This window comes from Condylura cristata, unplaced genomic scaffold, assembly GCF_000260355.1.
Source record: "Condylura cristata isolate star-nosed mole 26May11 unplaced genomic scaffold, ConCri1.0 scaffold00014, whole genome shotgun sequence".
Lineage (NCBI taxonomy): Eukaryota > Metazoa > Chordata > Mammalia > Eulipotyphla > Talpidae > Condylura > Condylura cristata.
In genome coordinates this window covers 37804917-37825573 of record NW_004567115.1, presented here as the reverse complement: position 1 = coordinate 37825573, position 20657 = coordinate 37804917, and the positions used below count along the sequence as shown (strand labels likewise).

General features: G+C 40.9%; 1 protein-coding gene across 1 annotated transcript; it reads right to left on the bottom strand.

The window, feature by feature from the left end:
* Positions 1-3910: 3910 nt before the first annotated feature.
* On the bottom strand, positions 3911-20451 carry MTNR1A (melatonin receptor 1A). The gene is made up of 2 exons (XM_004682496.2): positions 20226-20451; positions 3911-4695 (listed from the first exon to the last, which is right to left on the bottom strand). The coding sequence occupies exons 1-2, from the start codon at positions 20449-20451 to the stop codon at positions 3911-3913; spliced, it is 1011 nt and encodes a 336-aa protein (XP_004682553.2).
* Between the last annotated feature and the right edge of the window lie 206 nt (positions 20452-20657).

The following is a 20657-nucleotide window of genomic DNA, read 5'->3' as shown; positions in this document are numbered from 1 at the left end:
CCTCCGGGGCAGGCGGGGATCGAACTCATGTGGAAGTGGCTTTAGATTCTCAGTGCTGTGCTTTAACCTGCTGCGCCACCAGGGAGGGCCAGCATCTTGTGGTTTTAATTTTGCATCTTCTTAATTAATAATAACATTGGACATATTTTAAAATCTTTATTGCAATTGGGATTTCCTTATTTGAGGAAAGCCTATTCAAATGTTTACCCCATTGTTTTTTAGTGTATCAGCTGGCTTTTCTTATTCATTTGTAGGAGTCACTTATTTATTGTGGATAAGAGCTCTTTGTTAGATTTGTTGCATTTTGTCTCTACCATGTGCCTTATCTTAGCACTCTCTTTAGACTTTGAGCAGATGTTCTTAATTTAATATCATCAAATTTATCAATTTTTTCCTTCGTGGTTACTGAAAAAGCATTTCCCCATCCTGAGACTATAAATAAAATCTATATTATTTTCTTTTAACAATCTTGTTGCTTTCCTATGACATTTTTATACAGAATGTAAAGTAAGGTTCTCAAAACTATTTTGATAGGAATACCTAATTATCCACATCAGCTATTCAACAGATAGTCCTTCCCCTCACCCTGCTCCCTTTTTCTAGTACCATCTTTGTAATGAATTAAGGGTCCACTTGGTGTTAGGTTTTTTTGTCTGTGATTGATATCTCAAATTTTTCCCTAGGCTTATGTCAATTCCATACATCTTAACTATTATAGTTAATAGTATTGATAGCCGGTGGAGCTATTTCCTCCAATTTACTCTTATTATATTATTATAATGTAATTCCTGGCTCTTTGTATGAAGTAAACTTATCACATTCTCACCCTTCTCCCCAAAGAAACAAATCTGTTGAGATTTTAATGCAATTTTAATTAGATTTTTACACAATCTGCATCTTTACAATACTGAATTTCTAAGACCATGAATAAGGCAGATATCTTGAGTTATTAAATCTTCTTTTATGTCACTCATAAATTATAATTTCCCTTTTATATGTCTTGCATATCTTTTATTAGATCATTCCTAATTATTTTCCCTTGTTTTGCTGCTATTGAATTTGGGTCTTTTTAACATTTAATTTTCTTGCTGTTACCTCTCATGATCAAATTAAAATTGATTTTGATATGTTTATTTAGTACACAATAAATATATTAAACTATGCTGTTTATGTTTTTGTAAAATCTGTGGAAGTTTAACAATAACATAGAAATATGGCTAGCTCATTATTGTGGTGTTTGGTGACTTTTACAAAGTGAATTCGCCTGCATAATTATGCACAAATCAAAAAAAAAAAAGACATTGCTGACACCCAGAAGTTTTTGTGTTCCTCCGTTCTCAGAAACTGCTATCAAAATAGAATGTTGGAATAGTTTACTGTAGGGTAAATCATGCCACCCAAATTCTTAGGTTGAAATCCTTCTGCTCTCCCTACCCTATATCTCAGAACATGCCCCTGTCTGAAAATAGAGCCTTTAATATAGTACCTACTGTAAAATGAGGCTAAATACATGAACCCTGGCCATCCCTGGTGGCGCAGCAGGTTAAAGCACAGCACTAAGAAGCTTAAGCCACTTCGGCATGAGTTTGATTCCGCCTGCCCTGGAGGTGACCACATGGGGTGGCAGACCTCTCCTGACCTGCCTGCTGCTCCCTTCAGCAGTGTTCTTCGTAGATCTGCCTGTTCTGCTCCCCTCTCTGTCTCTGGTGAATCCTCTCACCCTCTGCATCTCTGGCCTGTACCCCAGTTCGATATGCATAAATAAATAAATCTTTAAAAAAAATACATGAACCCTAATTCAATAATCACTATGAGAACAGGAGATTGGGGCACAGGTAACACACAGAGGGGGAGTTGGATCAGGGTGCTGAGTCAGACTGCTCATCTTTTACCTTTAGTCTAATCATGGCAGTGAGAGACAAGACAGAGTCTGATTTAAAGTAAGGCCCATATACTAATGCACAAGATTAGAATGATATCCAGTAGAAGCTGGGCTCTGAACTTGAGGTGTGGTGTATGCCAGAATGAATACTCTTCCTTTGGTTCTGTTTGCCTAATAGGTAGCGCATGTCAGTATCATGACCCAGGGTGGAATTGGATGTGTTCCCTCCCACCACTTGTCCCAGGAGACTTCTGCAAGTTTATCATTTATGTATCTGGAGATTAGGGCTGCCTGTAAATGGGGGGCATTAGTCCCTCTGTTTTTAAGTATGTGCAAATGGTCCTTCTAAATGAACAAGTTTAGACATCCACACTATATGGTATTTAGGGTCTGAGGAACAAGAGGGAGAAGGAAAAGACAGGGACTATTTGTCCAAACAGTTGCAGAGTCCTGGTCAGAGGAGGAAAAAACAGACATTGTCTTTTTGGTAGGAGTGGAAGCGTTCTGAAAGAACAATGTCAAAAATAAATGGTCATAGTTTTTGGAAAGGACAGTCTGTCACATCGTCCATCAACTAGAGAATAAGATCAAAGTATTGGGAGACAGCCAAGAATTTGTAAAGTTTATCATAAATATTTTCTGATATATCATTAGAAAAATCTTTTGTAGCAATATAAAATTTAAATTGAAAGCAAAAAGACAATTCTAAAGGGAGAGAAGGAATACTTTTAAAAACAGTACGCATGGTATAGTGTCTAAATAATTGTTCTACATAATCTTAAGATTAATAACCTACACCTAAAATTTCGGGTGATTTTAATGTAAATGTGTTAATGTTTTCTTGATTTTTTGGGAATCATTTCCTAGATACTAATAGGAAAATAACAAAATATAAATCTACCTCTAGAATAGCATATAAAACCAAACTAACAACCAAGGAAGCAATGAACATTCGATCACACCCCATCAGGAGGAAAGCCGTATGGGGAAATGAAAGCAAAAAGCTTCCTGCCCTGAGCACTACTGGAAAAGCCACAGCTGCTGACAAATATGATGAGAAATAAAAGAAGAAGGAGAGGAGATTAGACACTGATACACAGGCAGGAAGGGCCATGTGATGACTCAGAAAGAAAATGGCCACCTACAAGCCATGGAGAGAAGCCTCAGAATGAAATCAACTCTGCCAGCTCTTTCATCTTGGACTTCCAGCCTCTAGAATTGCAAGAAAATAAATTTCTGTTGGTTATGCAGTCTGGTATTTGTTATAGCAGCCCTAGTAATAAGCACAAGTGCTGAGGGAGTGCAATTTACTCAGATATAAAGAACACCATTTGCTTTTCTACTCTTCAAATCTTCAAAAAATAGCCGAAAAAAAGCAACTACTGCCTTTGTGGCATTCATGTATAATAAAAGAAAAGCTTACACGCTCTTCCTTGAATCGCTCAGAACTTTTATTTAAAAGTAGTCCTCTTTTGACTCTGAACCATATTCATCAATTAACATAAAAATATGAATTTATATTTCTTGTAATACACGGAGAGATTTGTTCAAAAGACCGATAATACATTAGTTCAGAAACTACAAAAACAACTCTTCAGAAAGTAAGTTTTCTCAATGACAGTGCTTTTCAGGACATCTGGTAGGAGGAAAGCAAACTTGAGAATGAGTACAAGTGTACATATCTGGTCAACAATGCTTTGCTTTTTTTTTTTTTTTTTATTCGTACAGAACTGGGGTACAGGCCAGAGATGCGGAGGATGAGAGGATTCACCACAGACAGAGTGGGGTGTAAAACAGACAGATCGATGAAGTACACTGCTGAGGGGAGCAGCGGGCGGGTCAGGAGAGGTCTGCCGCGCCATGTGGTCACCTCCAGGGCAGGCGGGGATCGAACTCATGCGGAAGTGGCTTTAGCTTCTCAGTGCAGTGCTTTAACCCGCTGCACCACCAGGGAGGGCCCAATGCTTTGCTTTTTAAACAGAGTCCACCTGTGATAGATTCTTGTTGGTCACTAATGGATAGGCTTTGCTATCTACAAAGCCCATCTTGACTGTACAGTGAGACTATGATTCTTCTGTATTCCTTCCTGAAATTCTGGTTCAGAAGTCCATATATAATTGCATTTAGGCAGCTGTTGAAATACGCCATATAATAACTGGCTACAAATAGCCACTCTGGAATCCTCGGTACCATACTGGCAGGGTCTGAAGCCACAGCCAGACCAATGAAGTTTAGTGGAGCCCAGCAAATGGCGAAGAGGACAAAAACCACAAACATGGTGACAAAGTTCATGAAATCCTGTTTCAGCTTCAGTTTGGGCTTGTTGTCATGTTTCGCCCTCCATCTGACCTGAAGAAAGAGGATCCATATTCTTAGGTAGCAGAAGATGACGATGATCATAGGAACTATGAAATGGAAAACCACCACAGCGATCGTGTATGCGGAACTGACAGACTGTGTAAATGTACAGGAATAGATCCTTGGGTCATACTGCAGGGACCCGATACACAGGTTGGGCACGATGGCCACAAGTGTCAACATCCATATCAGGAACACGTAACAGAGGGAATTTTTGTTACTGTACAGCTTGTCATAGTTGACACTGTGGCAGATGTAACAATAGCGGTTGATGGCGATTCCAGTGATATTAAATATTGAGCCAATGACGCTCAAGCCCATCAGGAAACCACTGATTTGGCAGTGCAGATATCCTAAGTTCCACCCATTGTTGAATATTGACGTCAGCACCAAGGGGTATGGGTAAACAGCCACCACCAGGTCTGCAACAGCTAGGCTCACCACAAAAAGATTTCCTAAAAGAGAAAGATTTATAAAATGCAGATTTTACCTGTTTTGATGAACTGCAGTGGTTTTCTTTCACAGATAATCAAAAAAGAGATGTTACTACACTCAGAAGATTTGATAGCGCAAATACTGCCATATTTGGGTAAAACAGAGCTACTTTCACCAGGAAGTTGCCCTTTCCACATCAATTCGACTGTTCAAAAATTCTCACATTCCCCAAAGAGGCATCTTAGCATCTGGGTGTTCAGAACAGGTGTTTTCCAATCCTTGGTTTTTCCTGTGTTTTAAAAACTCTTGCACTCAGTATCAACCTATCAATTTTTATTCTGGAACATCCTTATTACTAGAGACTGTCATATCAAGCTCTTTCTTAAGTTCACTGTAACTTACCAAAGTCCCAGGCCTTCTATCCCTTTCTAGTTCTTCAGAACTTCTCAGATGGGCCTCTAATTCCTGATCTTTGAGACCAAAGGATCCATGTCCCAGCATAACAGCCTAAGGAAAGGCTCTGTTGGGTTAGAATACTGGCTTCACTCTCACTCGCTCTAATTAGGACAAGTTATATTATCTCAACAAAGTTCAGCTTCCTCATCTACAAGGTGGAGATAGAGATGGTATCTTCTTTCACGGATCATGGTGAACCTTAAATGAGACAATTATGCTAAGCATTTTCTGTCACAGGTAACTTTCGATAAATGTTGGTTTTCTATGACTCCTCTCAATTTAAAGGAAATGGTGGAAAGGTTTTAGATTTCACAGAGACCTTAAGGTGCAACATTTCACCCTGGATATTTAGGTAGTGATAATTTCCTATGCGAATACATTAACTCAACACAGTATTTTAAGTATTAAAAAAAAGATTTTAAAATTCCAGTTGAATTTTATCAAGTGTTCTCTAAGCATTCTCCTTTACTTTTGTGACCTATTTGCCTTTGTTTCTTGCTGTTCCTTCTGCCTTGAATGACTCATCTCTCTAGTTTTCCAATGTTTTCCATTTTCCAAACTCCATCTTAAACAGAAATGCCACATCCTTTGCTTGCTTGCCCAAACTATGGAAATTTCTCCTCTTAAATCACTTTATATCACTTTTAATTTAGATTATCATATATGTAATAAAGTTATTAAATGGTTATAGATGCTGAAGAAACAGAAATGACCAATAATCCTATTATCCTCGATCTTGAAAACTAAACAGAATTGAACAGAGAGAAAGTAAATAAAGTATATACTGAAAAAGAGGTAGCGAGAAGGAAGTGAGGTAAGCAGAGAGGGGAGGAACATTCCAGGTGCAATGTCCCCATATTTTACCTCTTACTACATTTATTTGTAAACTTGGATTTCTTATAGTTCTGCCCTGCACTCCCCTGAGATTGTTTTCTTATATTTGTGTCCTGAAGAGTACCCAGTTGAGACTTTGCTCAATGCTTAAAGTGAATAAAATTGTCTTTTCTAACAATTGAAATAAAGTCAGTTTTGTGGATTTCCCCATCTTTTATATGCATAAATAAATAAATCTTTTTAAAAAACAAATAATAAAATAAAATAGCCCTTGCACTGAAAGTCCCTGTGTGATTAGTTTTGTTCATTTACTCTTCCCTCCATTGTTGCAAAGAAGTGAAGAAAGATCGTAGCTGTGACTAAAAAGGGAAAGTTTTTAACATTTAAATAGGAATTCCAGATACACTGCCACAAAAAAATTCTTTAAAAATTGGTTATGCTAGCCAAAATTAAAGTAATGAAAGCAAATTTATTTTTCCCACAGATCAATTTCCATTACCAATGAAATATTTAAATTCCAAAATGGGCACACTTTAATAAATTTTTAACTCAAAATGTTTAATACTTTAAAATTATGCATAATATATGAAACTCTATTACAAATTAAACTGGCATTGAGACAGCACATTTTTGCCCAGAATATCATAACAAACTGGCCTAATACAGATATAGTTTAAAAGAGCTTTTAAAAAGTCATACATTTTGTCACAGATTTTTTCCCAGGTCTTTATCATCTGCTCCATTTATTTTGTAGTAGTTATGCTTTTTTCCCTTTAAGTCATATACTAATTAAATCTTTTTGTTTTTTTTTTAAACTAATCCCATTTTACAAGTGTCTGGATAAAGAAAATCAAGCTATGTATTCTCTGCAGATGTGGCTGGCTGGAAACTGTCATCCCTGGTGTGTGTATGTGTCTGTGTGTATAGGGGGAGGAGGAGAGAAGTGATATTTTTTTTCTTTTAAGAACTCCACCAGACTAATTAAATAATTTAATCATAATTGCACATGTTATAAGATCGTCTAGTCTCAGCTCTGTGTAATTTCAGATAGATAATAACTATCCATTTTTACAGCTACTCAAGACAACCACCAGCATAATACTGTATCAGAAATTTAAAATAATTTTTTCTAATGGCGAAAAAATTCATCTCTATTGGGTCTGTTTCAGTGCTTACTGCAGAGAACTCAGTCACAGAATGTTAAGATTGAGGATAATATTAGTGATTACTACTTTTTAGGATGAGGAAACATGGGGTTAAAATGGATGAAGTCTTGGGATCTCCATGGTGGCGCAGCAGGTTAAAGCACAGCACTAAGAAGCTAAAGCCACTTCGGCATGAGTTCGATCCCCCCCACTGGAGCTGACCCACATGGTGCAGCAGACTTGTCCTGACCTGCCCACTGCTCCCCTCAGCAGTGTACTTCATTGATCTGCCTGTTCTGCTCCCCACTCTGTCTCTGGTAAATCCTTTCACTGCCCCTGCACCTCTGGTCTGCACCCTGGTTCTGTACCCCAGTTCTGCATGCAGAAATAAATAAATCTTAAAAAATAAAATGGATGAAGTCTTAAAACCAGTGAGAGCAATTGTCAAAACCTCACCAACATTCATTCATTAAAGTTGCCTACTGCCGGGCCCTCCCTGGTGGCGCAGCGGGTTAAAGCACAACACAAAGAAGCTTAAACCACTTCCTCATGAGTTCGATCCCCCCCACTGGAGCTGACCCACATGGTGCAGCAGACTTGTTCTGACCCGCCCGCTGCTCTCCTCAGCAGTGTACTTCGTCGATCTGCCTGTTCTGTATCCCACTCTGTCTCTGGTGAATCCTCTCACCCTCTGCATCTCTGACCTGTACCCCAGTTCTGTATGAATAAATAAATAAATCTTTAAAAAAAAAAAAAGTTGCCTACTGCCTTTCCCTCAGAAAGCTAATGTGGCCAGAAATATGTGGGGGTCAGAAATGGCATCCTGTGTGGGGGCCCTGCTTTAGAACCAGGCAGAACTCTACAAAGAGCGTGTTCAAACGAGGAAATGATAAAGAGCTGGTGAGGGAAGTGACTTAGCAGTCACTCTACAAGCAACAAGAAGACACAGCTCATAGCCTCACTGTGATTAAGAGCACTGACAAGCCTTGCAATACAAGCACTTACTTTGCTACATTAAACCTTAAATTATAAGTGAAATAAGGCAGATATGAATGACCAGCTGAACAGGTGGAAGTTGCCTTGGCAGACCTCCCTCAGACCTCATGCTGGGAACTCCTCAAAGAATGGCCAAAGCAGGGAGCCATCACCTTTATGTTTTGTTAGGCGAGAGCAGAATTGTGATGTTGCCTTTATTGGAAAGTGAAATACTGCTAAGAGATCTTTATGGATGCCGTATTATGAAGGGGTTGATAATAGGAAGTTGATAATGGGTCAATCTAGTTAAAGTGGGAAGTGTTTCCCAGAATTTCCTTCCTTGCATTATTATCATTCAACATGGTCCACACAGGAATTTTTCAGGTTTGGAAGGAGGAAGTATAACAGCAGCTGCACTTTATTTATTTATTTTGTTAGGTTGCATTGGTTTTAATAAATACTGTACATGACGTTAAGACCAAGCTCACACCTCCTGAGATGCTGACTATCATGATTTTTTACCACTCAGAATGGGTGTGCTGGGCACTGTAAGCCTCCTCCATGAACCAGCGAAAGTCTTAGTGAGGTGAGAGTACAGGAATATCCTTGGTGGCGCAAGAGGTCAAACCTCAGCACTATGAAGCTATACGCAGCCATTGCAGCATGAGTTCGATCCCCTGGCCAGGGAGCTGAACCACACTGCCACAGCAGACCTCTCCTGACCCGCCCGCTGCTCCCCTCAGCAGTGTGCTTCAGTCCATCTGCCTGTTCTGCTCCCCACTGTGTCTCCGGTGAACCCTTTCACCTCCTGCACCTCTGGCCTGGACCCCAGTTCTTGTGTGCATAAATAAATAAATCTTTAAAAAAAAAAAAGAAATAAAAATTTCTTAGGCCGCCAGGGCTGTAGCTAGTGGCCTACTGCTGTAGGAAGTATCCTGGGCGCAGACCAGGGGTGGAATATGGAAATGGAGGCCATTGCAGAGACTCCCTGGTCTTTGCAATTCAACCTAGTCACACCCTAGAAGTGAGAAATATAACAGTAGATAATAATTCTACTAAGGAATGAACCCGTCCCAAAAAGAATAGCACTGTAGAAGATGATTTCTGCAAGGCACGAGGCAGGCCCTCTCCCAAACTGCCCGCCAGAGTCCACGTGGGCGTCGGCTTTAACAACGTGTCCTTTCAGTGACAGCTCCCCTGCCCGCCTGTGCCTATGTAGGTGGTAGGTGTCTCTCTCTCTGGTCCTCCTCTAATAAACCCATCTTTTTAGAACATAACCTTGGCCTAGGACTGTGCAAACTAGGCCAATGGGTAAACTGGCCAGTTGCTCTGTAAGGGGAACAGTGATGACACTTTCTCAGAGGTAACCCCGGGACCCTGTTCACTGAATTCAAATGTGATGTTATTCACTACTTGTGAGAGATTAACATCTGGTTACCAAAACATAATATAATTTTAATCAACACAACGACATATAGTCTTTTTTTTTTTCTCTCAAAGTTCTAGGTGTTTGTTACAATTGTTTTTTATGGCCCTTTTCATTTGCCTAGTTTCTTTTTTTTAAAGATTTATATTTATTTATGCATACGACATGGGGTATAGCCAGAGGTGCAGGGGCGGTGAGAGGATTCACCAGAGACAGAGTGGGGAGCAGAACAGGCAGATCGACGAAGTACACTGCTGAGGGGAGCAGCGGGTGGGTCAGGAGAGGTCTGCTAGGCCATGTGGTCACCTCCGGGGCCAGGGATCAAACTTGTACCTAATGGCTGTGGCGAGCTTGCAGTGCTGTGTTGTGCCAGTAGAGGACCACAGTTTTTATAAGTTTTTAATCAGTTTTTTAAGCCAAACCAACGGCTGACTCCACACATTGGCAAACAAGTCTGTTTCTCTCCAAGAGACTGAATTAGTTGAGGCCCAGGGCTGCGAGTCTGTATCATTAAATTCTCAGTGAGAGCAACATTCCTGGCACAGAAGAGGTGTGTGGGAATGTTTGCTGGGTGAATAAATGCACCCTTAGTCTCTAAACAACATCCATTCGATAGAAATGAGTTGCTTTGTTGCTTTTCTTTGTCAATATGTTAGTTTTTGCTCTAAGCCAATATTTGTTCTTTCTTTCATCTCAGTCTGGACTTCAATCATATGGAAAGCAGGATTAGAGCCCCACTGAATGCTTGTTCCTGTAGGTTAAAAAAAACCCTGGCTATCTGAACCTTAATATCAAAGTGGTAAAGACCAGTTTATACCAAAAAACAAAAATGTGTTTTTCTAGTTACTCCTAGAGATATTGTTCATTTGTTTCACACAATTAATCCATAGACTAAGATCTGAGAAATCTGTTTTAATGGAGACTCTTTATAAGCCCAGTTAGTATAAAAAATTCCACATGCATATGATATGTGAAAGGTATGACCTGAGATGCTGAAGGTGATTAAGGAATTCTCTGGCGTGGAAGGAGAAGGGAGAGGAAGAGGGAGACCTCTTGGAGGAGGCACATGGAGCAGAGAGACATGTGAAGAAGCTGCATTTGCTTCTCAGCCTTGGACTTGTACCAGGGGTCTGGGAGACATGAAAAAAGACCCTCGAAACTGACATGGGTGGGAGACCCATGGGGAAATTAACCATGGTGTCATTTATCTGGATTTTGATTTTGCTCTTTTCTTCTCAGACTTGACTGGCTCCTTCTGCCCCTTTCCTGTGATTTCCACCATAAGGTGCCTTAGACTGGCTCAGGCTTTCAAGCCTCCGTGGCCCTGCTTTGGGCTAACTCTGTTTGGCTGGGCATCTACCCATGAGGAGATGGGGAACTCTGGGTGTTTGATTTAAAAACTTTATTCCTTTTCTTGTCTTTATTGCTTTATTACTAATTGAAAAAAAGTTCCCTCATTACTAATAGGCTAGATTACTAACTGTATAAACATCTTAAGCACAGTAGGGTATGTTTTATCTTGACGCAGCTAATGGCACAACCTATTTAAAGAAGGCAAGTTTGGAGGTCCTGAGGAACCCCACATCCTGCCTACCCCTCATTTCCAATAGCCTAAGTAATACTCAGCACTGGGTAGAGTTTTTAAAATCTCCTTTTCTGATTTGTGATTGCCAAAAGTGTAAGCTCTGGGGAAAAATAAATTGTAGATAACCTCAAGCAGAAAATCTGTCGCATTTTTAAATTTCACTAAAATATACTGAGAGAGTCCAGGGAGCCCTAGGGTTTCAAGTCGACCTGACTAGCCAACCTATTTGAGAGGTGAGAACATTAAGGTGCTAAGGAATCATCTTTATGCAGGAGAGGGAGTGTGTGATACTGACGACACGCAGAGTTCTGAGCATGCACAAACACTTCTAAAATGATCCATAATTGCCTCTTTGAGGGCTTAGGAAATCCTGAGAGTGAATATATTTCTTTTATAGAAAGAAAGGGCATTTCTGTCAGCTAAGCAACTTAAAAAATACTTAGGAAACCCAAAATACCTTGTAAAGATCTTACTATTTGCTTAAAATATTCAAGTTATTATTTTTGGAAGATACCTCTGAAGAATAAAGACTAGAGCTTACTCTAACTCCAGAGATTCTATGGAGAGTTAAAAAAAAAAATTCCAAAGCAGATATTTTTTTCAAGGCAGGTATTTTTTAAAAACAGAACCAGCAAATGTTAGTAAGAACTGAAAGCAGCAAGTTTAATCTATGCCCATTTTATCCTTGTTAACTTTCAAAATTGTCAAGAGAAAAATAATTTGGAAAGCTATTGCAAAAATAAGCCCAATTTAACCCATGATTAATTTAATGCTGCAATGTGCTACTTTCTTATAAGATGAATAACTGGAGGTGAAAAGATCAGATCCAAATTCAATCATGCACAGTCAAGTTTAATCGTGTGTGTAGGAGTCTGAAGCCAATGTTCTAAGGTTTCTAGGGGGTTCTGGAAGGTATTTTGGCAAATTAGGAAAAAAAATTTGGTCTCCATACTAATGAACTACACAGACCAGGAAAAAACAATCATAAAATTTTAAGCAATGGCAAAGTACACAAAGGGGAAAGTCAACAAAAAGTATTTGAAACTAAAATGTTGTCTTGAATCAACAATTCCAAATATGGAGTGAGCAATGGAAGGATAATATAACAGCATGAACAAGGAATTCTCAGATGGGAGAGTTAACTGTGGTAGCTAAGGAAAGGGGGGGCTGCAGCTTCCTTGTATGACCCAAGGCAGGGCGAAGTTAGGAAGGATGGGGGAAAGGACTTGGTAAGGGAAGGAGGGAAGACAGCACTAGCAGGACACACGAAGAGGCATGTGACACAGAGAGACATGTGAAGAAGAAGCCACTTTTGGTTCTCGATCTTGGACTTGTACCAGGCCTCAGGACACCAGGAAGGAGCCACTTAAAAAGAGAGAGGGTGATGGGCGAGAGGCAGTGGGGAGCCTGGCAATGGCAGGCTTCATCTTAACTTGTATTTTAATGTGTCTTTTGGCCCAGCCTGGCCTGGCCCCTCCTGTCCCTAGCCTGTGAGTCCTCTCCAGGGGGTGACTTAACCTGTGGCAGGAGTTCGGGGCTCAGTGGTCCCACTTCAAGTCTACCCTGATTGGCTGGGCATTTACTCATGATGGGATGGGTAACTTTGAGTGTTTCAGGTGGAAGTGCTTTTATATATAGTCTTCCCTTTCTCTTCTCTGGACAGCACACCAACTGTGGTAAAGCTCTTCTCTACTGATGTTCTTACACACTAGAGTCTATTTAATCTTGATGTGGCAGATCCCATTTAGAGCAGGCAGGCTGATTTGGGGTCTTGGGGTACCCCTCATTCTGCCTGCTAACAGTGATTATATTTAGTAAATGTTACCTTTGTTAACTTGAAATTATTTCCCAAATCTTTACATACAACTTAGGTCAGAACTTCTCGACATAATTGTCAAATTAGTAAATAGTTTCAATATTGAAATAGTCAGTTCTAACAATAATTAGAATTTGAAGTCTCCCAACTTGCTCTGGAGCAAGTGGCTATTACAAAGGGGATAAAAGGAAGCATCAGAGAATTTATATAATTTATATTATCTAGTTACTTAAAAAAAAAACTTAAAAAGAAATGTCCATTTAAAAATATAACTTAAATGCAAACTAGTATAACCACTATGGAAAACTGTTTGGAGGTTCCTCAAACTGCTAAACATGGAGCTTCCCTACGACCCAGCAATCCCACTCCTAGGTATCTACCCAAAAGACACAAAAACACTCATTCAAAAAGATACCTGCACCCCCATGTTTATTGCTGCTTTATTTACAATTGGGAAAACATGGAAGCAGCCCAATTGCCCAAAAGTAGATGACTGGATTAAAAGATATGGTACATATATACAATGAAATATTACTCAGCAACCAAAAAAGAAACACATGTCTTTTGCAGCAACTTGGATGGAGCTGGAAAAGATCATGCTTAGATAAGCCAGAAAGAAAAAGAAAAATACTGGATGGTTTCACTCATAGCAGGAGTATAATGGACCAGGCGAGAAAATAAGAATAACGAACAGTCATATATCAGAGACATTTTGTGGGGGTGGAGTGGGGAATGGGATCAAAAATGGGGTGGGAGAGGGAAGTGCACAGGACTATGGTGATGACACATGGGTGACTTGGTGATGGGAAACCCACAGGGATTACAATTGATATAAAAAAAGTACAAAATGATGTAAAAATAAACTATTATATTTAAAAATAAATAAATAAAAATATAACTTAAAAAGATTCAATCCTGGGTCCTCCCCGGTGGTGCAATGGTTTAGGACACAGCACTGCAAGCTAGCCTCAGACACTTCAGTGTGAGTTCGATCCCCGGCCCTGGAGGTGACCCACATGGCCCGGCAGACCTCTCCTGTCTCGCTTGCTGCTCCCCTCAGCAGTGCACTTTGTCAGTCGGCCTGTTCTGCTCCCTGCTCTGTCTGTGGTGAATCCGCTCACTACCCCCACACCTCTGGACTGTACCCCAGTTCTGTATGCATAAACATTTTTTTTCAAAAAAGAATGAATCCTAGAATATACACCAATAACAACATAATAATGCCATTACTTATATAGTTATTTTGTGACTCCACCATGGTAGATGGATGGATGAATAGATGGATTGATAGGCAGGGTCTAAATTTATCCTGATGGCATCCCTGAGAGATAAATATCCCATGAGACAGAACGAGAGACAAAGATTGGGAAAGGTTGAGCAACTGGATCCAATATAGTAGCACGAATATAAGGACTGCAGATGGGAGATGCAGCCCGGTTGTCTTCCTAGTGCTTCAGCCACTGGACAAGGGTTGTGATTGGGAGAATGCAAAGCTGATCATGTATATGTGAGCTCTGGCTTTCAGTTTTCTTATCTATGTGAGGAAGTTGTTAGAAGGACAGATAAAAGAAAATGTGGGCAAGCGCTGTGATTCTCTGTCCACAAAAGGACAAAGCACTAGACATTCTGAACAAGAAGTTATTTTTCTACTTCATTCCCATAAATCAGACCAAATCAGCTACCTGTGAAAAGTGTGACACAAGTACAATTCCACCAGTTTCTTTCTGTAATTTTCTCAGAATTTTTAGAAGTTTTATTTATTTATTCATACAGAACTGGGGTACAGGCCAGAGGCTTGGGGGTGGTGAGAGGATTCACCGGAGACAGAGTGGGGAGCAGAACAGTCCAACTGATGAAGTGCACTGCTGAGGGGAGCAGCAAACGAGACAGGAGAGGTCTGCCGCGCCATGTGGGTCACTTCCGGTGCAGGCGGGGATCGAACTCATGCTGCAGTGGCTGCAGATAGCTTCGTAATGCTGCGCTTTAAACCACTGTGCCACCAGGATGGGTCCAATTTTCTCAAATTTTGAAAGGTATTTATCACCAGATTTTATCACCAAATTTTTACAAATTTATCACCATATTTTAGTATGCTTTTAGTTAGATTGAAAAACTAAATTATTTCAATAATTGGAGTTGGTTTGATATGGGTGCTATAAAAGATTCTGATTTTAAACAGAAATATTCACCTAAAGATAGCACTTTGTGCTAAATCAATTATGTGCAAAAATAATACAAAGGTTGAGAATGACAATTAAAACACCAGATCGGATTTTGAGGAATACGGTATTGCCTTTATCCCAGAAGTAGACATTTATCACAGTTTTATTTACTTTCTAGCAGATGTCTGTGGATGTAAATATTATTTACAGTGAGGAAAATTCAAAATGTTAAAATGAATCATGAAAAAAGAAAATCTCTAAATGTGTAAAATGACTCAAAAGTATTGTCCAAAATGCATTATCCTTATTTTCCTTCTGGGACTTGGGCAGCTTGTTCGTATGTGGCTATTTTATTTTATTTTGTTTTTGTTTTGAAAGAGCGCTCGGAACACTGGTTGTTAATGCATCAGTTAGGCCACTGGATAAGCCACTCTCTGACTTCAATATAGGCGCCCGAATTGCAGCTGGAGGAGAGATAGCCTGATTCTTTATTTCAGAAATTCTCACAGCACATAGTGCTTACCTTCCTTTAAACACCTAGGTGAGAGAGTTGGGCACATCCTTGAGAACCCACTCTTCTCCAGACATGTATTGGAATGCCGAGACTGTTTGTCCCTTTGCAGTGACATTAGAATCGGTAAGAGGGCTCTCACTGGTGGCACAAGGGGTTAAAGCACAACACTATGAAGCTCTTCACAGTCACTGAGTTTGCTCCAGGCCGGCCTGGGAGCTGACCTACATGGCACAGAGATCTCTCCTGACACACCTGCTGCTCCCCTCAGCAGTGTTTCAGTAGATCTGCCTGTTCTGCTCCTCACTCTGTCTTTGGTGAATCCTCTCACCCTCTACACCTCTGGCCTGTACCCCAGTTCTTGTATGCATAAATAAAATAAATATTTAAAAGAAAAGAAAGAAAGAAAGAAAGAGCCTCACAGACCTTGTCTAACCCCATCATTTTGCTGATGTAAGAAGAGTTGATAGTGATGCTGACTTATCTGTAATCACAGATCCATTTCATAATGAAGCCTGGAATCCAGATTCTGTATCTGTCCTCTTTACTAGCTCCTCCCATGTTCTTTTGTAGTATCTGACATGTTTGTCCTCAATACCAGAGCCCTGGATTTAAGAGCAGCCTCATGTAGTAAGACTCTTTCCACCCCACGCCGAACACTAAATCCACCCTCTGTCTTAGAATATCTTTCCCCTGAGTTTTCTCTACATTTTTGAGGCTGCCAACGGCACTCTCTCCCATCCCACAGAACCCCAAGAGGCTTAGAACTCAGAATGAGGCAGGTTCTTGCAGAACTCATGAGGTCAAGATGATGCCCTGATTCTGAATTCTGAGTGTTATGACAGTCATATTGTTGGGTTCAATGAATGTGTGGGCTAACATCAGAGACAAAATCTTAAATAAAATATTCCTTCAAGAAATCATAAGTGAACATTTAGAATATAATAACATGCTTATAAGTTCAGTGCTGGTCTTTGTTTTTTTCTGAGACACCATATATACAATTAGGAAATTATAAGCCAAGGGCTAAGAAACAGACAAAGGAAGAGAAAAGAAGGAACAGAGCAGAGAAAGCCGGGTGCAGTGACCAGAACAGCCGAGGGCTCAATCAAGGCAACTACAAATACATCCCCTGGGGCCTAAGCTGGAGTGTGGATCAGCTGGTCGGTGCAGGTGTCAAGGGGAACAGAGAGGGCAGTGAACCTCCACCTGAGTCACCTGAACAATGGATACAAGCAGAGTCAGGTTCGACACTGGTAACAACCTGTTCACTGGTGGCAGAAAAATGGAAAGTCAGATTGGTGCTTTTCCAGAACCCATACTTGGGGTAAGTTCTGGTTCAATTGTGGGTAACACAGTTTTCACCCATTACCAAGTCATTTCTCAAAAGCGATAGTCACCATTGGATCTACGTGTGTAAAAACATACCATGGTGGACAGTTAGGATATTTTTACATTTTACTGTAAAATATGAGAAAATAATATTTCTAGGTAGGCATTGCCAAGACCGTACACATCTTAAAAATGGTCTCAGTACATACAAACTTTAAACCTGTGTCTCTAACACACAAAGTTCCTGTTATCTCCACGCTTTCTGCAGTCTTTCTGGGTGGTAAAGCAGAATGGAAATAGATTATCCTTCTGCAGGTAAGACTCACCCAAAAGAAACAGCAGCAAGAATGACAGAACACAGCGTCTGGTCTTAGACTCATTCTGGGAAACTTTCCCCCCACAATACTGACAGTGTACCTCACTGTGCCCCCAATCACAAAATAATAAACTTTGGATAGATATTCTTCTATAATATAACATCCTTGTCTTTCTAAGTGGAACAGTATTGTACATGACTAGGCTTTTTCTGAAATAATCAAGGTCATAATTAATTTATTTTACTGGGTCTTTGTCAGGAAAATGTTATGGTGAGGGGGGATATTTACTTCCCTTAAACAAGCTCACAAATATTGTATTCATTCAATTTATCAACTTGCTTTCAGTGAGTGTGTTTCAACCTATGTTGTTTGTTGGTTTTCCCAAGTTAGACATGCCAAACTTTCTCCTAATCTGCTGCTTAGAATCTGTGTGGGACCAAGGCATACATCTCAGTTTTGTGGATCCCTAAGGCAGAACAAATCAGCTGTGGGTGTGAGCCTGTTATTTGTATTTCCACATATTGGCTATATGCCAGGTAGATTACATTGCCAGCTACTTAAATTTTAAGTAGGCAATGCATTTGTTGTGCTCTTTATTTTTGGCTAAAGGTTTAAACCTGAATATGCTGTATACATAGAAAATACACAGATGATAAGCCTATAGCTCAGGGATTTTTAACAAGCTAATCACACCCTGGCTAGGTACACATTAAGCAAATAAATAGACAAGAACAGATAACATTACCTGCTCTACTCTTTTTGAAAGTATCTCCACATGCGTCACCGCACTAGGTAATTACAATAATGTGGGACGAAGAGAGGAGATAGTTTCTGTATTTGATAAATGTGGAAAATGAGCTTTGGATAATTTAATTGATTTTTCAAATCATAATGTGGATAGGAAGGATATTAACCCCTGTTTCCCAGTGCAGAACTCTTCTCATTCTGCTATGAAACTTACTCAAGACACAATAATAGCACAAGCTCGTGTCACATTTTGAAAATGAGGGGAGCAATGCCGTGCCGACACTAAGGCCCCGTGGTTGTTTGGAGCCTGTGTCAGCTCTGATAGACCAGTGTCTCTCACAGAAGGTTGTGGAACTCTCTAATCTCCTCCCTGGGAAGCCACATATCAACATGCTCCCTTGAGGGCATAAACAACCCTGTAGTTACACTACATTTCCAAAAGAAAGTACTAGCTGGAAGACTGAAATGCCTTCATTCTTATTTCCTTATCTCATTCCTCCCATCTCTTCTTTCCATCTCTTCGTATGGTAGCAAGGATGTAGATTTGATTAAATTGGAAGGACTGAACATCATCATAAGAACTTTGAATAAGCATCCCCAAACTCATAATTGAGTTAGCTCTCTATCGTATTTTCAAACTGTCACCAATTCTAAAAAGCGTCAGGTGGTATGCATTGCAACAGTGGTACATCTAAACGGAAAAAGCAATTATAAAAATATGAAAGTGAATTGTGGGTCTCCCAGTGAGCTATGGGGACGTATTTTATAGACTTCCCTATCAATCAGTTAACACTCCGAAAGTGAACAAAACAGAAAGAATGTGAAAGAAGACCTTTTGATAAACACAAGATGTACAATTACGCTAGGCATGTGAATATTTTTTTTTCTAATGAAAGATTCTGGGGGGGTGCAAACTTCCCCAAGTGCCGCAGTGGTGATGTGAGTGGAGACTGAGGTCCTGGGGCAAGCTGTGTGCACTCAGCCCGTTCTGCCTCTTAGGGGTGATATGGTCACTGACTCACGTTCTCTTCTGTATCAAGGGTAACAGCAGCAAGGTCAGTGGAGGATTCAGTGGACGCTGCTCTCAAAACTATGTCTGACCCGTAGGAAGCCGCTTTTCATGCGAGGAGGGGAGGACCCTCTACAGGAAACAGAGTTCCTTTAGGTTAAGTCAATCACCCATGAAGTGAGGCGACTTACTGGATGCACTCAAATGCAGTGCTTGCTCTCAGGTGCTTAAACCCAGTTCATAGACTATGTACTTACTGTTCCAAGCATTATGGGAAGCAAAGAAAGCGAGGTCTCATCAACAAGGGTCAAACAAAATTACAGCATTTATCAATGACCTGGTTAGAACAAAAATAAAATACTGCTTTTGCAAACATGTAAGTATATGGTCCTTTCCTTACCTCTTCCTCAAAGATGCCTGCCTGCTAAGGAAGCACTGGGCATCAGGTCTGCAAGAGAGGACAGCCTGACTGCTCTGTCCTCCAGCCCCACCCAAGATAATGCAATTTCCATTCATGGTGTGGAGGAAAAAGCAAGTTCAGCACAAGCACTGAATTAGCCTTACTAGGATATTCTATGCAGTTATATTTTTTTATACAACCACTTCTGCTCTTAAAAATGCAACCTGCCTGATTTAAAGGAACCATCCTCACCCTCTGACAATTGTGTCCAGGAGCCTGGGGATCTTTCTAAATCGTTTGGTAAAAAATTGAAAGCTGTTCCTGACAACAAAACTAAAATAACTGTAGTATTGTTCTGCCTGCTCATAGATTTGCTAAGAACATTGAGAAAAGTAAGATGTAAAGCCAAATTGTTGACAAGTTTATCGATGTGATCTGAAAGGGCTTCTTGAGGAACTTTCGGCAAGCTGTATGTGGCGCCTCTCCATCTAAAGAAACTCAGAAATAGAAAACTATGTCATAGTGGGGTTTTCCCTAAAAGAAAAAGAACCTGGTTATGGCAAAGTTTTCTACTTATTGTTTTATGGGGGAGGGAGGCCATTTCAGACAGTCAATTAAAAGAAAATTAAACCTACAGGCTTCAGCCTCTATGAGGAAAGTTGTCTCCAAGTTCCTAGTTAAAAAAAAAAAAATAGAACTTTTCTTAGGAAAAGCCACGGGACAGCTGAGGGCGCTGCGTTCAAGCGTTCGAGGACAGAACCCCTAGAGGAAGAAACTGCCGTTGGTTGCGAGTTGGGGCTGCCGGTCCAGCCTGGCCAGCTGCGGGAGCCCCTACCTGCGTTCCTCAGCTTCTTGTTGCGATAGACCGACAGGATGACCAGTAGGTTGCCCAGGATGTCCACCACGATGGTGAAGATGAGGACGACGGCCAGCGTGGAGGCCAGCCACGAGGGTCGGGGCCGCGCGCCCTCCGCGCCCGGCGCCTGCTGCGAGGCGTTGAGCAGCGCACTGCCATTGCGCCTCCAGGGGCCCCCCGGGACGCCCCACGGCTGCCCGGCCATCGCGCAGCTGCTGGTGCTGTCGCCGCGGCGAGCCGACCTGGCGCCCCTCGGCCTCTTTTATGGCCCCCCGCTGGGGCTCCTCACGCCTCCTCCCGGCGGCAGGACTCGGCACCTGCCACCGCAGCCAGGTGACACCTGCCGCGGGCTCCGAGGCCCAAACCCGCGCCACGTGCCGACAGCGCCCCCGTGCGGGCTGCCGCACCAGT

Excerpts from the sequence above, each read along its gene's own strand:
- MTNR1A (XM_004682496.2), bottom strand. The coding sequence starts at position 20,451 with ATGGCCGGGCAGCCGTGGGGCGTCCCGGGGGGCCCCTGGAGGCGCAAT. Across the intron at positions 4,696-20,225 it reads CAAGAAGCTGAGGAACGCAG|GAAATCTTTTTGTGGTGAGC; the intron begins GTAGGGGCTCCC and ends TTTCTCTTTTAG.